We start from the raw sequence: 17,068 nt of genomic DNA, 5'->3' as shown, positions 1-17,068 counted from the left end.
AACTTTTGTTCTTTTGTTTTGGGTTTAACGCCGTTTTTCAACAGTATTTCAGTAACTTTTGTTTCGGATATATACATACCATGCAAAGTTATAAACTATGTTTGCTTTACCACTCATGTATATAACATCTATCTAACACCTAAAATACGACCTTTATCTTCTTAATCTAAATATACTTAGAACTGTGTGGGATTCAGCTAACATAGAAAAGAAAGTGAAGAGAAAACATATTTAATTAGCTTTTGTCTATTATCTGTTAGTCTTATACTCATTCAGCTCTCCTTTCATCATTTGCATTGTATAACAAGGATTTCATTTATATGCAAGTTCTACTCAAAACGAAAATCTATAGGAACTACAACAATAATCACAGAACCGACAGTTTGTCAGCCTAATGTAAACACTTTTCATGTTAATTGTTTAAAAAATGGCAAAAACATAATTATATTGTTGGGGTGTTTCTCGTTTAAATATGTAATATAATGAGTCAAATTCACTGAAATTTTACTGACCTATTCTGATACAGGCCTTAACTGTTTCCCATCTTCCGGATGAACCACAAGTTATTTCATACTGCTTCTTTGGACGACCGTATTCTCCGGTTACTGCATATCCAGTCTTGCACAAAACAGTAGCGTTTGATTCAAATGTCGTAGTATTTTCTCTTCTCAGATTTATTGATTGTGTGTTGTTTATATGTAAATTTTCTGTTTTCCCACAGTCTATGAATAAATAAATGCTTAGAAGATAACTGCACACAGTTTTCACAATAATATGCAATTCCTATACCATTTTGAATAATCAGTCAATGGTAACGATGGTGATAAATTCTGAATATACTTTTTGTAAGAAAATCCCTAAGAAGCATAAAATACAACCAAGCAAATTAAAAGCAGACTCGTTTTGATTGCGTATGTTCATGTGATGTAATGGAAAGTGCAAAACTCCTCAAGTACATCACTTTATTCCAAACAGTACTCACGTTGTCTTTAATTTGTACTGATTATAAAAGACCATTCCCACCCTCAAAATACCGAAATAAAATCTACACAAATAATGTGAAATGTGTGCTTATCTGTAAGATACACTTACTTACTGCGTTAAATAATACAGTAGATTATGGTTTATGTTTCGTTATTCATCATTATTTGATTCATTATCCATTAATCATTGATATTTTGGTATATAATTGTACATCAGATACCAGATCAATATAACTTTTGTTCTTTTGTTTTGGGTTTAACGCCGTTTTTCAACAGTATTTCAGTAACTTTTGTTTCGGATATATACATACCATGCAAAGTTATAAACTATGTTTGCTTTACCACTCATGTATATAACATCTATCTAACACCTAAAATACGACCTTTATCTTCTTAATCTAAATATACTTAGAACTGTGTGGGATTCAGCTAGCATAGAAAAGAAAGTGAAGAGAAAACATATTTAATTAGCTTTTGTCTATTATCTGTTAGTCTTATACTCATTCAGCTCTCCTTTCATCATTTGCATTGTATAACAAGGATTTCATTTATATGCAAGTTCTACTCAAAACGAAAATCTATAGAAACTACAACAATAATCACAGAACCGACAGTTTGTCAAACTAATTTAAACACTTTTCATGTTAATTGTTTAAAAAATGGCAAAAACATAATCATATTGTTGGGGTGTTTCTCGTTTAAATATGTAATATAATGAGTCAAATTCACTGAAATTTTACTGACCTATTCTGATACAGGCCTTAACTGTTTCCCATCTTCCGGATGAACCACAAGTTATTTCATACTGCTTCTTTGGACGACCGTATTCTCCGGTTACTGCATATCCAGTCTTGCACAAAACAGTAGCGTTCGATTCAAATGTCGTAGTATTTTCTCTTCTCAGATTTATTGATTGTGTGTTGTTTATATGTAAATTTTCTGTTTTCCCACAGTCTATGAATAAATAAATGCTTAGAAGATAACTGCACACAGTTTTCACAATAATATGCAATTCCTATACCATTTTGAATAATCAGTCAATAGTACCGATGGTGATTAATTCTGAACATATTTTTTTGTAAGAAGATCCCTTATAAGCATAAAATACAACCAAGCAGATTAAAAGCAGACTCGTTTTGATTGAGTATGTTCATGTGATGTAATGGAAAGTGCAAAACCCCTCAATTACATCACTTTATTCAACACAGTACTCACGTTGTCTTTAATTTGTACTGATTATAAAGACCATTCCCACCCTCAAAATACCGAAATAAAATCTACACAAATAATGTGAAATGTGTGCCTATCTGTAAGATACACTTACTTACTGCGTTAAATAATACAGTAGATTATGGTTTATGTTTCGTTATTCATCAATATTTGATTCATTATCCATTAATCATTGATATTTTGGTATATAATTGTACATCAGATACCAGATCAATATAACTTTTGTTTCGGATATATAAATATCATGCAAAGTTAGAACTGTATGGGATTCAGCTAACATAGAAAAAAGGGAAGAAAAAACATTTAATTAGGTATTGTCTAACATCTACAATTCCATTGAATGTCGCGTTTATAGAGCATGGACGATTTCCAACATTTACATTTATCTATTTTTACATATATTATTTCACATTATATTGCAAGTAAATTGTTATAATATCTCAGTTTCCCTTGACAAGCTTTATACTTATTAGGTAGCAAGGTACACTTCTTCGAATTTTGGTCCCATCAATATTTGTTATAATTAGAACTTCGTTATGTTGGATGTCTGTAAATTAAGATGAGAGATAATGATTGTTAATTCTTTAGAAAATTTAAACAGCCGATACATATAAAATTCTGATGTAAGTTGTAAAATTAACTGCTGCTAGCTTTGTATAAATCGGTGAGTCACCTTGGCGCGGGAAATTAAAATCATGGAAGGGTTCCGTGCTTGTTGACTGATACTCAGAAACTATTTTGTGGAAAAAAACTGGGCTGGATGGGCCCCCATTTCGTTTATATTCTGAAGTTCAGTAGGGACTATTAAATTGTTTGTTTGTTTGTTTGTTTGTTTTGGGTTTAACGCCGTTTTTCAACAGTATTTCAGTCATGTAACGGCGGGCAGTTAACCTAACCAGTGTTACGGATTCTGTACCAGTACAAACCTGTTCTCCGCAAGTAATTGCCAACTTCCCCACATGAATCAGAGGTGGAGGACTAATGATGTCAGACACAATGTCGTTTATCAAATAGTCACAGAGAACATACGCCCAGCCCGAGGATCGAACTCGCGACCCCGCGATCCGTAGACCAACGCTCTACCTACTGAGCTAAGCGGGCGGGCTGACTATTAAATTAAGAAATGCAATAAAATTGAGCATTGTGTAGCGGGATCATAGAGGGCTGTTCAAAAAGTGCAAAATGATTTTGGCATCCTATTTTTAAAGGATTGTGTAAAACGCTCGTTTCGATAACTTTCTGTATTCTTGTATGAGAGTCCTGATCTTGCCATTTATTAAAAGCACCAAACACGCACGCAATTTATAAAATGGCCATCCTGATTCTACTGATTAGGGAAGTGCAAAATTGCGACTCGCTACATGTAAGCCTGGCCGTGCCCAAATTTTTCGAATCTAAGTGTATCCTGCCACCTTATGGGAAATATGCCAAAATTAAATTTCGAAATACCTCTTAAAGATGTGCGGTTTCACATAGTTTAGAACCTCTCCTTTTAGCTGAGCAGATTAAGACATTTATTCGGGAAAATACTGCATTTGGTGATGCAAGCATGAAATTTTCATGTTTACTCGTCTGAGCCTACTTTTTTCAAAAAGCCCATTAGCCACTTGAAAATTAAAAATGGCGGTCATTTTTCAAGATGACCGCCCCAGGAGATTGATTTTTGACTTGAACCGACCTATACTGAGTTCATTTTGTCAATTCGAAGGACAAAATATCTTTTAAAATGTTTTGAGTGTGCAAAACCTATTTTTGATACATAAAAGACTGTTTCAAAATCCAAAATGGCGTCTTTTCTTCAAGATGGCCGCCATTTTATGTAAAAAGTACTAATTTGCTATTAATACTGACGTTTCTAGTTAAATTGATATTAATGTTATTGTCAAATAACATATTTAGTGTGTTGAAGGACAGTTTCGCCTGCGACATTAGGAACTGACGGTTGACTAAAGCTTAGCTTTTCCGCTGGCGGCGGCGATGACGACGGCGGTGGTGGCGTCAATATTAAGTTTATATGTTAAGTCTTTTTCTCAGAAACTACTTTGTTTATTGGGTTGGAACTTTACACATGCCTTTGTGGTCATTAGTCGCTGTACCACGCAAAAATCGATTAAACTGAGATACATTTTTACAAAATTATCCCCCTTTTTAACTTAGAAATTTCAACTTTAAGTCTTCGTATTAAGTCTTTTTCTCAGAAACCACTATGTTAATTTGGTTGAAACTTCACACATGCCTTCATGGTCATTAGGCACTGTACCATGCCAAGTTTCATAACTCTGACATACATTTTAACAAAATTATCCCCCCTTTTTAAATTAGAAATTACAACATAAGGTTCCGGTGTCTCTACATGGAATATTGTTAATTATGTCCCTTTATGGCCGTCACTGTTTAATCGGAACTTGTGGTCAAAAGGCGGACATTTTAAAATTAAAGTGTATGTAGCAATATATGCAGACACATCAATTTTGGTAATCAAAAGACCTGCTTTGTGTCATATGTAAACGAATGTTGAGCTACTGTACTTGTTTGCTCTGGAAGGTGGGATATCTTAAGATTTTAGTTGTCATATTTGCAGCTGCATAGATCTGTACATGGGAGTCAAAACGATAGCATTTACACCTACCACAACATTCTGTTTTAAATTCACATTTGGTTAGTTCTTTACAGCTATCTGCAACTGGTGGAATCGTTGCCCAGTGTATCTGCCAAAGGTCACCTTGTCTCTCCCATCCCCATTCAGCAGGGTTCTCGACTTCCATTTGGCAAAACAGTGCCTGTCCCAATATGCAACTAGCTTGGTATGCATCACGCTTTGTGTGCTTGAGTTGGGGGAATAGTATCATATGACCTCTGTTTTCGGACAAACATGTCTAGTCTGACACCATAAATATCTGCTATAGAACTGGACCTGTCATTTATAAAGATGACAAACTTTTCAAGAACCCCCTTATGCTCATTATATATCACCGGCCGATATATGCTTAGGTTATTAAAGACATCTGTCACTTCTGGACAAACATTCCAAATTTGCCTTTTACCTTTTCCTCGGAAACCTCAACTGCATCACATTCTATAAACGCTTGGAAGAAAGCAATCATACATTTTGCGTTCTCATAGCCGATTGATTAATTCATTATGACATCATGTATGAGAGTCCATCTCAAATTTGTCGCCTGTCCGAGGACTACCACAGTTGTACAAGGCTAAGATCTCTCAACTCAGAAAATACATGAATAGCCGTAAATAGCGATGAAAAAAATCTGTGTCTATATCTTAAATGACAAGCTGTTTATGACCATCAACAACAGCATGTCTTGCATGCATGAACATCCGTGTATCAGCCTCCTCATAAAGGCATAGTGTCAGACCTTAGAGACTGATTTTCTGATTGCATACAGCCTGTTCTTCTCTGGTCAAAATTATAATACTTTGTGTGTGTATTTCAACATGTCTGTCAGCCAAAAAATTAAAAACATTAGTCTTGTTATCATTAATTCTCAAGACCCTTCATCTAGCGCCATGACCTCATTTCGTTCACACTTCAGACTACAATGGCGAACTACTGTAATTGTGACCAGAGAGGAAATGACTGAAATGACTATAACCAATCAGGAAATCAGTCTCGAAGGTCTGACGCCATGCAATCATACGGAAGCCAATACACGGATGTTCATGCATGCAAGATATGATGTTATGCTAGGTCATAAACAGTTTGTCATTAAAGCTACAAACACAGATTTTGTTGTCATCGCTATTCGTGTATTTTCTGAATTGAAAGATCTTGGCCTTGAGAAGCTGTATGTTGCGTTCCGACAGGGAACAAATCTGAGATGGATTCTCATACATGATGTCACTCAGTCAATCGGCCATGTAAAAACAAAAGGTATTGCTTTCTTTCATGCGTTTACAGAATGTGATGTAGTGGAAGGTTTCCGTGGAAAAGGTAAAAGGCAAATTCGGCAAACTTGGAATGTTTGTCCGGAGGTGACATATGTCTTAAATAACCTAGGTGTATATCGGCCAGTGCTAATAAGGACAAGGGTGCTCTTGAAAAGTTTGTCATCTTTATGTATTACAGGTCAAGTCCATTAACAGATATTTATGGCGTCAGGCTGAACATGTTTTCCCGAAAACAGAGGTCATATGATGCTCTTCTCACAACTCAAGCAGCCTTTGCCGAACACAAAAAGCGTGCTGCATACCAAGCTGGATGCATATGGGTACAGGCACTGTTTTTGGCAAATGAAAGTCGAGAATCCTGCTGAATGGGGATAGGAAAACAACGTGACCTTTGGCAGATACACTGGAAAACGATTCTACCAGTTGCAGATAACTGCAGTAAAGAAATGTCCAAATGTGCATGTAAAAAAGTTCTGTGGTAGGTGTAAATGCTATAGTTTTTTAATTGCCGTGTACAGATCTATGCAGCTGCAAATTTGACAACTAATTGACCAAAATATAAAGTCTTAAGACATGTCTTCCAGAGGAAACAGATATAGTGGATCAGCATTGCTTTACCTATGACACAAAATAGGTCTTTTTTATATCAAAATGGATATGCCTACGTGTATTGCTACATATATTTTAATTTCAAAAATGTCCGCCTTATATAAAGTTTGACCACAGGATCCAATCAAGCAGTGACGGTTATAAAGGGACATAATTAAAAATATTCCACGTAGAGAAACGAAAACTTAATGTTGAAATTTCTAATATTAAAACGGGGATAATTTTGTTAAAATGTATGTCAGAGTTATGGAACTTCGCATGGTACAGTGCCTAATGTCCATTAAGACATGTCTGAAGTTTCAACCCAATAATCCTAGTAGTTTCTGAGAAAATAAAAACTTAATACGAAGACTTAAAGTTGAAATTTCTAAGATAGAAAGAGGGGTGACTTTGTTCAAATGTATGTCTGAAGTTTCAACCCAATAAACGTAGTAGTTTCTGAGAAAAAGATTTAACATATACACTTAATGCTGACGCCATCACCGCCGTCGTCATCGCCGTCTCAGCCGGAAAAGCTACGCCTTAGTCTGCCGTCAGTTCCTAAAATCGCAGGCGAGACACAAACTGTCCTTCAATACTCTAAATATGTTATTTGACAATAACATAAAAATTAATTTAACTAGAAACGTCAGTTTTAATGGCAAATTAGTACTTTTTACATGAAACGGCGGCCATCTTGAAAAAAAGACGTCATATTAGATTTTAAAATCCAGTCTTTTTGTGTATCAAAAATAGGGTTTGCACATTCAAATATCTTAAAAGATATTTTTCTTCAAAATTGACAAAAAAAAAACTCGGTATAGGTCTGTTTAAGTCAAAAATCAGCTCCCTATGGCGGCCATTTTGAAAAATGGCCGCCATTTTATATTTTTAAGTGGCTTACGGGCTTTTTGAAAAAAAGAGGGCTCAGACGAGTACTCATGCCAAATTTCATGCTTGCATCACCAAATGCAGTATTGTTTCTGTAATCTGCCCAGCTATTTGATATTTTAAACTTTCTGGGATCAAAAAACGCTAACTGACGGCACATCAACTCAAACATCTTACGGAGAGGAGACACAAAAGCATAAAGGTCAGTTTACACGCAGACGATATTTTTAGATTCTAGCACCATTAATAGAGTTCTGGTACAGTAAAAACATCATTTTATCATTATTAACCCACATAGCGCATATTTGGCCCACCAGCTATGCATTTCGTCAATCAGGCGTATGTTCGGACGGAGGGGACCCTATGAAATAGGAAAATAAGAGGTGGGGACATTTTATTTTCGAAAAATGACGCAAAATTGCCCTTATATCATTCCTTATGACAAAATACGTTAAATCATGCCAGAAAATGATAAAACCGGATGTATTGTACATTCTTTGTCTCGCAGCGACAATTTGTAAATTTTGGCTAAATTTGTGCGTTAAAGGTGGGCAAGTTAAGACGCTTACATAAAGACTTCTTTTCATGCTATTATAATTATTTTTAATTGGTTTAATTTGCGAAAGATATATAATAGTTCAGAGGTAGTCAAACCCTCCTTTGTGCATTAACTGAAAAATCTTAAAGCAGCAGGGTACATTTCGAATTTTGGCCCCGTCAATATTTGTTATAATTAGAACTTCGTGATTTTGGATGTCTGTAAATTCAGGCGTGGGAAATTCAAATCACGGAAGAGTTCTGTGCTTGTTGCTCGTTACTCAGGATATTTTCCGCTATTTTGTGAAAAAACGAGCTGGATGGGCCCCATTCCGTTTATATCCTGAAGTTCAGTAGGGACTATTAAATTGAGAAATGCAATAGAATTGGGCATTATTGCTATATAAATTATAAAAATCGGTAGATTCAAAGTAAAAACATAATCAATTGAGTGAGATATTCTCGGGTATACTGGACAATTTTATGTCCAAAATATTGAGATTGTAATATGCAATTCCTTGATTCTACTATTCAACAACTAGAACTATGGTTCAATTTTGAGTTTAAACAAATTAGACAAATCATGATCTTCACAAAAACATATGGAAACTAAAATAAAAAGTTTATAACAGTTTTAAAGTGAGTGTGTTTATTTTTACTCGAAAAATGATAAGTTGAGTACAATAAGCCTCTGCAATTTTGTCAGGCGCGATAAACATCGTTTAAAAAATCTTGTATTTTAAGTTGATACTTGTATGTTAATTCTCGATTGCGAAATAGTTCTTACAACTTTGATTAATCGCTCTCAACACCCATTCCAGATGGAATCAACATTGAGTTTAGATAGTTAAGTTGTGTTTTAAAATTAAAAAAAGCAATAAATAGTTTAAAACAAACGCAAACTCATCACAAATTGCTGTACCGCGTAGGAAAATGATAGAATTTTGTGATTTGTGAAGTTATTCTATTTTTCTGAGACTCTGGATGCCCAGGACAAACCTAAACTATAATAGTGGTCCAGAGTACACCTCACTAAAATGATTATATTTTTACTTTGAACCTGCCGATTTTTATAATTTATACAGCATTGTGTTGCCAATAAATTTCTCTATAATGTGCCGAAAATCGTATCTAAAAATAACCAGCGGTTATGGAACTACATACGGAGTAACATTACATATTGAACGCCCCTCGTATAACAAAATGTGTACTTGTATGAAATTTCTCTCCTTCGTTGAACTAGAGATGTTAGATATTACTGTATCAACACATTTGTATTTAGCACTCTGTGACGCATATTTCATTAAATTGAATACCCTTAAATATTGGTTTTATATACTAAAAATTCGTATTCTACCGAAGTAAAGATATTTCAAGATGTAATTGAGAAGTCTTAGCATATCGTTTACCTAAAACGGTTTCCTTTTCAACTTTGAGCCATGAAAATGGCTTTTTGATTATCAAGACAAAGTTTTGAAATTCATTAATATATTTTAATAGTCTAATTGTGAAAATATTTGAAACAATAGGAGGAATTAACCTAAAAATATGCATTCGTCCCGCAGGACGACATAACGGAAAGATACTCTCGTTCTCGGGGCCGTTTCTAGTCATTTTTTATTTCCTTCAGTAGAAACCTTTTTCAGTCTAGGGATCACATTGGCTTCGTCTTAATACATCCGGAGTATTTTACGTATCATTAGCAGTCATCCTGTGAAATTCGACGACTGTAGGCCGAAGCGTTCTTTAAATATTCAACAGAAACCATTTGAATATGTCTAAATTGATATTTTGTTTGTAAAACCTTTGGAACTTGTTTCTTTTGCACATATTTTGTGTTGTCATGTTGGTCATAAGCTCGACATGAAAATTGACAGACGGTTTGTTAACTCCGGGGACACTGTCCCCCAAAATATATTTACTAACTGTTAAAGTGTAATATAGTTGACCTTAATTTTCAACCAACGTTATCTTACAGAACCATGTTTTATCAAACACTTATTCTTTCGTAGTAAAATAACTGTGAAAACAGTGAACGGTTTTGTTAACCAGAATATACAATAAAGCCTATCGTAATATTTCATTTAAACGCTGAAAAGAATAAATTCATGCATTAATTTTACTTTACTGACTCCAGTGAGCTAAATAGTGCTTTAAATATGAGAAAAATGTATGTGAGAAAATATAGGTCATTACCTCAGTATAAACATTCTACCTATATCATTTGAAAAATGGCATAATGAAAACTTAAAACGTACTAAATTCTATTGATGATGCAATTAAACATACTTTTCCTAACACAAGTTGGTAGATTTCCCCATGTTCCATTCTCGTAACATCTTATCAAAGTACTTGTAATGCTCTCTGTATGAATTTTATTCTGTGCTCTATATCCCACATCACAGCTAATATTTGCAACCGAGCTGTATTTTGTACCGTTCATCTCGCGCCTGTCGCGGGCATTTGGTATATTCAACATCCAAATACTGCCACAATCTGAGAAGAAGAATGTCTGAATTGGAAATGCCAAAGTAAGAATATATATATTAGACGACTACTGCCAGTTAAGAAATCAATGACTTGTTTTTCAAGGTTAATGCAATGAAAATTTTTTATTACGGTCTTCCACATTTATATAGTCAGGCGAACTGTTATTCTATCATCTTGGTCAAAGCGTTATCAGATCTAGGGATTTCAACGTCCATTTAGTGGTGGATTTTACGTTGAACACGTGGATAAATATGAAAGAAAGTTCCCCTTGCTGGTCTTGTAAGCATGATCATAAGGAATTTCTACCCGTTATATCCCTGATTAATTGAAAAACAATGGGTGATACTGGAGCGCAAATGTGTCAGTTTCTAATCACCTGTGACAATTCAGCTAGTATTTGTGCCATTTAGTCAAATATTTATGTACAGTCTGGCGAGGGAAGGAGATTTATCTTCCATTTTGAGACTATCGCATCATATACACTTCTTATCTGGATTTAGGAAATATTGAAATACTTCATATTCAAAGGACTAACATGTTTATTTTTCTAGAAGTAGTCGGGTTTGTTTCTCAAATATTGGCCGAAAAACTAACGCTACGCAGTTCCGAGTATGTCGCCGCGCAATTCTGTTTCTTACTTGCTTAGATTTATCCGTCACAATAAGTCGTCAGTTTCACAGGGTTAAACCATATTTGCAAAAATAATTTTATGTGAATGTACTTACAGTTACATTTTTGTCATTTCCCTGACCTGTAGTATCTATTCACTTTAATCAAACTTGTGTATGGTATAATATGGAGCATTTTCTTGTCCCAGAATATCAACATGACAGGGAAACAAATAGGTAACCAGTGTTACGAAGATCTAGATCTAACTGGTTGTTATTTGCTATATCTATTTCTTTGTTGTTTTTTCCTGATGCTAGATTAAAGGATTATCTCACTGATGGCTCAACGGAAGTTGTTAGGATGGTAAAAAAAGCTCTGCACAGGTAACGCGAATACAGAGTGCCGTGTATTCCTATCCATACCTACATCCAATGATACATTCCTTTTTTGCATGCGGCCTCGTGATATAATTCCTTCGCATCTGAACTCCAAATAATGCTATTTTCAGCGACAAATCACTAAATGAGATATATCATTTCTTAATTAAATCAAATGCGTTTGTTTAAGGCATTAATTTATTACAGTAGCGTATGCCTTTGTCACGGGTTTTTGTATGAACAATCAAATACCAAAATGTGATTAAACATCTTCTTATTAAAATTAGAATGAAAATAAACATCAGAAGAACTGCTGGATTTTCATCTACTGTTTTTATTCAACAGTGTACCCGTTGTTAACAGCCGCTTGAATAATATATGGATTGGTTACTACTTTTAAGAAAATTTAAATACATACTGGTTAGAGGAAACGATCAAACTTTAGTCTCTAAATAATTCTGTAACTACCATTGTTTTTCTCAGCAATGACTATTTCTGAACTTTTGTTAAACTGATCTGTTTTGCTTTTCCTTATCAATACTAATGTTTCATATTTGTAAAGATCTTTACTTTATTAACTTTTAAAATGCCTGAAAATCCAGGAAAGCAAATTGTACATAATATTTTGTAGGGATAACGCATGTTTTTTCTTGTTATAACATCTGCAGAATACCGAGGGATTGGTTGGTGCCCGAGGGATTCTGCAGATGACACGAAATGAACATGTGCTAACGCAATTCTAGCATAAAACGCGTAAAACTGATAATGAGTATAATGTCACTCAACGTTATTAATTTTCCTCGAAATGTGCGGGAATGTTGAGTTGTGTTGTTTTACGTTGACGTCATTTTGGTTTGCATTATCCCTTTTGGGCCAAATGACGTTTATGCTTTGCCACAGAACGGGCATATATAAAAAGGTTTTATAACAGCACGCGAGCGCGAGAATCTCTCTGTTAACGCACGTTTTCTCTCCTGTTAAAACATCCCCGAAAAGTGACAAGATCAGCATATTTATGCTAGAATGTCTTTTAAATTCATACGTTCGATATTACTGTACAGTTCTTCCATACGGTTCAAAATGTCTTCTATAGCTAGTTGGTTTTTGCACGCTGGCTTCCACAAAATGCGGCTACTACCATCGGAAGTAAGTTTATTACAGAATATCTAGAAGGGCCAATTCCTGCTTCCAGTTTACTGCGTAAAAATATCCTTCCAGAACTTAATCAGACACTTCGCTGATAGTTAAATTACTTAAGAAGACAAACCATTGTCACTTTTGTGTGTAAACTAACCAAACGATGTTTTCCTCACTAACTGTCAAATTTCTTGAAATATCAAATATATTCCTCGTTGGTATTGCGGATTTCGAAGCCAATTCTATGTCCGCTGTCTTCTTTGCTCCTGCACCAAGAGAATATTGATTCGATAACTATGATATCTCTATCCATATTGCATGTTGTTGTTTTGTTTTTTTTCTCAGAAAATTGAAAATGCATAAATACCAACTAAGGGAATTGTCACATTGCTAAAATGTTCATCGTAATAAATGAAGATCCTTGGAAATTGAATTCTACCTATCAACAAATTTCAGAATAATATATTTAACAACATCTGTTAACAACACCTCTAGATCATTAGATACAAAATAATTGAAGATAATATTATTCAGATGTTTTTATACACTGTCTTTACAAAGCAAGAAGCATCTCTTTGCCATTACTGTTAACGGATACGATCAATGGATTTACATAAAAGAGCTTATAGTCTACTTCCGCAATGCAATTCTTATCTGAAAATTCAAAAATAGCTGATGTGATGAAATAGTGATATTTTAAAGAATTGTTTCTCAAATTTACAGGAAAAGGTAACGTGTCAAGTGGCATATTTTACAAGTTTCTAATAACATCTTCTATGAAAGTGTTTACTTTTAACACTCTTGTACCCAAAGATCTACATGTTTTAAATATTGTATTTTATGTTAATTGATATATTTTTAAAGTTAAAACAGAATCAAACATCCGAATAATCATAGTGGCCGCTCTGTTGTGTCTGCTGGTTTGAGTTGAGTTCCTGCTGCACTATAGCGACTTTATACGTCTCTGTGTAGTGACAGTCTCTGGCAAAATTAGGTGGCAAGTGACACGAGATATTTCCTGTAGTATCCTAAGATTGGAATTTACGTGACCTATTTGCTCTTGTCAAAGCTCTACGTAGCTTGGACGAATTGTTTTCATTATCAATCAGCGGATAAGCACCAAACTCTCTGACGGTATCCGGACCATTTTTTCTCAGCTATTTTCAGCAATTTATTACGTTTCTTAATTAATTGGACATTGTTTCAGGCCATTTTCTTAAAGGCGGTGGTGTTCTTGAAATCCCCTAAAAAAGCCTCATTTCTATTCAAAATTTTAAACGTTCATAACTGTAATTGAGCTGATGTTTACAGAATTCAGTTCTAAATTCAAAAGTACTTTTATGAGTCGACTTCATAGCGCTTAATTTCCCAAATCTGAATTCCATCTCGTCCACCTTTTACCTGTCGGGACTACATTAATGTGGTCGCTAGTCGTTTTCTAAAAAAGTCGTCAAATGGAATGAATTTATTTACTGAAAACGTTCGGGAGGAATTTTGACTGGTCGTTTAATACAAAAATCTCTTAATAAAGGTAGTCGCAAGTACGATGTCGACTGTACACTGATTAGGTTTCATAAGCAGACATTTAGCTTTAATATTCTATTTTAGTATCAGTAACATTCCAAATGCAATCAAAAGTAGTCCTTGCAATTGAAACCTTGCTATATAGCTACACCAGTGTTGGTGCTGGAATATCATTATTTGCACGAATCTATTTTGTTTAATTCAAAGTAAACGCGATTTTGACAGTGACACGACAGCTCAAATGACAATTCTAATATGACTCGATTTGATTTCCAGTTAAACAAAGAAGAAAATCAAGTTCTGTACTGTATATTCTGCGATAAACAACGGTTGACGCGCGCACCTGTAAGAGAACATTATGACGTCAATTATGACGTCAAATTGCCGCATGACGTCCGATACGATACTCCTCGGGTAAATGAAGTCCAGCATAATATTTATAAAAAATATGTCAATGAGCATGTCAGAATGAAAATAATCAAGGCCTTCTTGTGATTTATCGTCCAGTTTACCACGGTTCATCGCTCAGATGCTTCAGTATTCAACCAGACGGACTAACGCCCTCGTGGTTAAATTCCTACGCGTCTGAACTCTGAACCGTGCTAAATTAGACGATAAACCACTCGAAGGCTTGATTATTTGTTGATTAATGTCTAGGAATCCATATAATATGATAGACAAAAGCAAAGTTAGGAAATATGTAATGCCAAACTTAAGTATTTTGCAGCCACGATGACGTTGATCTTAACTTAAGCGGTGGTTAAGGTCGCTAATTTCGAATCACTTGAGGCGTCAAATTTTTCATGTAAGGAAGCTATCAAGCTGACTTACGGAAGGCCGGCGGCTCTACCAATGGAGCCCATCCGTGAGGAAATAATGTCAGGAAGGTCAGATGGTGTCTTTCTCACATTAAAAGGCGGAATGTTCAACTATAATTGGAATATTGCTCAACTGTTTGGCATTCAACAATCTCTAACATATGGAATTGAAAGAGTACGAAAGGCTGCCGCCAGATATGTTCAAATCAATTATGTCTGTAGATGAAGCATCACAGAAATGTTAACTGTACTGGCAAACGTTAGAAACAAGGAGAAATTTCACATCCCTACATCCCAGATTCTTTTATATTTTTTTTTTTGTAGATCACCAGTACCGGCTAGACTCTCAGGACCTTCACTTTTATATTCCCTCCTCTCGCACCCATTATCACAAGAACTCAGTTTTCCCCCCAAGAACCATTAGACTCTGAAACAATCTACCACATCATGCTAAATCTAGTGCTACTCTTAATGAGTTCGGGAGTGGCCTAGATTACTGATGTTCAAACCTGAAATATATGTTTTATCATCTTTTAACCTGTAACTTGTAATATAATAGTGCTGATTTTAATATTGCACACTAATTTGTGTTTTCAATAAAGGCTTAATCATCAAAGTGTCGACCAGACAGTCGCCTCCCAGTCACAGTCAGTCATTGACAATGGGGACTATCTAGTTCTGGCTAACATTACTTAACTGACACTGTTTTTATTTTCTGATGGTCGCATTCATTAAGTTATGGCGAAACCCCATTTGTTTAACAAACCAGTATCAAACCGCAACATCTCGCACAGTCTCTCGTGAGAAACTCATGATGTCATGCAACAGTTCAGAGCACGTGGTTTTCTTGAAAATCAGTATCAAAATTTGACCTATTTATGAATTTAATTTAATCACATAAAATCTATAAAACAACATACAATTCCTCAGAAAATGTCAATAAATAACGATTCACTACCGCCTATTGGATTTCAAAATGAAGAGTACCCTGATCAGGTGACAACTGCAATGGCGGACATTATATTGCATTGGATACCAATTTGAAACTTGTGTTCAAATTATGTTGCATGGATTATTTATGCCAGATCAAAAGAAAATTGATTAGAAATATTGTATAGTAAAAGGTGAGTCCATTGCATTTGATAAAATTATAGCGTGACAGACTTCTGGAACGATTCCTGGTTAGGTGTCAGTACGGGATTCATTTTAGCTCAGAGATCCGTAACAGCACATTATATAAGCATCTCTGAGCTGAACTTTTAGCTAGGGACTACTGTGCAGATGTAGACAAATTGATTGTGAAACGTACGGGACCGTAATACGAGCCACGCTAAATGATTGTTCGTACGGGACCGTACAAAGAGCCTCGCTAATCTATTTTAAGAAACAAAACAACAACATGTCTAGCACATTCGTATCGCATTTTCTGTTAAACTGCCTTTCCTTTTATTAACAACAGGCTTAATTTTATAACATTAATGTATTGTTTGTAGAAATGGCATCGAAAAGCAAAATATTTGTAAATTTCTGCATTTATCCGCCGTCTTTACACAAAATCCTATCACGGTCGATCAGCCATTGTTGTTTTCGACGTATTTAAATTTTTGTCACGTGACACTGTCTTCGTTGGTTTACGGAATTCGGCGAAGCCTGGCGAGTGAATTAGTGACCAGCTGGTCATTAAATAATTCATTCGTTTTATATCCATTCGTATCTCAACAATATTTGGCCATCCAAGTCTAACTAACTGCCGAATTTGTTCATTAGACTGTTTTCTACAAATCTACCAAGTTATTTGCTTTATTTTAACGGTCATTTTTAACAGGATTATAACTTTAAAGTTAGGCATATCAAAACATGAAACAAAAATACAATATCGCAAAACATTAATTGACCTGTCAAAGACACATGTTAGAGCAGAACAGAACAGAAGATATCTTACATTTTGAACAGACAGAATTAACCGGTATGATGTCTG

General features: G+C 34.9%; 1 protein-coding gene across 1 annotated transcript in view; it reads right to left on the bottom strand.

Moving 5' to 3' along the window:
• Positions 1-17,068, bottom strand: part of LOC128554191 (sushi, von Willebrand factor type A, EGF and pentraxin domain-containing protein 1-like) — a gene marked incomplete at its 3' end in the record, with an annotated part of 51,032 nt that overhangs the window by 17,491 nt on the left and 16,473 nt on the right. The window contains exons 3-5 of the mRNA XM_053535437.1: positions 10,425-10,631; positions 1,728-1,937; positions 513-722 (exon numbers count right to left, since the gene is read on the bottom strand). Of these exons, the coding sequence (XP_053391412.1) occupies positions 513-722; positions 1,728-1,937; positions 10,425-10,631 (627 nt within the window). The remainder of the gene's footprint in view (positions 1-512; positions 723-1,727; positions 1,938-10,424; positions 10,632-17,068) is intronic.

The sequence above is a fragment of the Mercenaria mercenaria genome, unplaced genomic scaffold (genome assembly GCF_021730395.1).
Source record: "Mercenaria mercenaria strain notata unplaced genomic scaffold, MADL_Memer_1 contig_4814, whole genome shotgun sequence".
Classification (NCBI taxonomy): Eukaryota; Metazoa; Mollusca; class Bivalvia; order Venerida; family Veneridae; genus Mercenaria; species Mercenaria mercenaria.
This window is presented reverse-complemented; position numbering and strand designations above follow the sequence as displayed.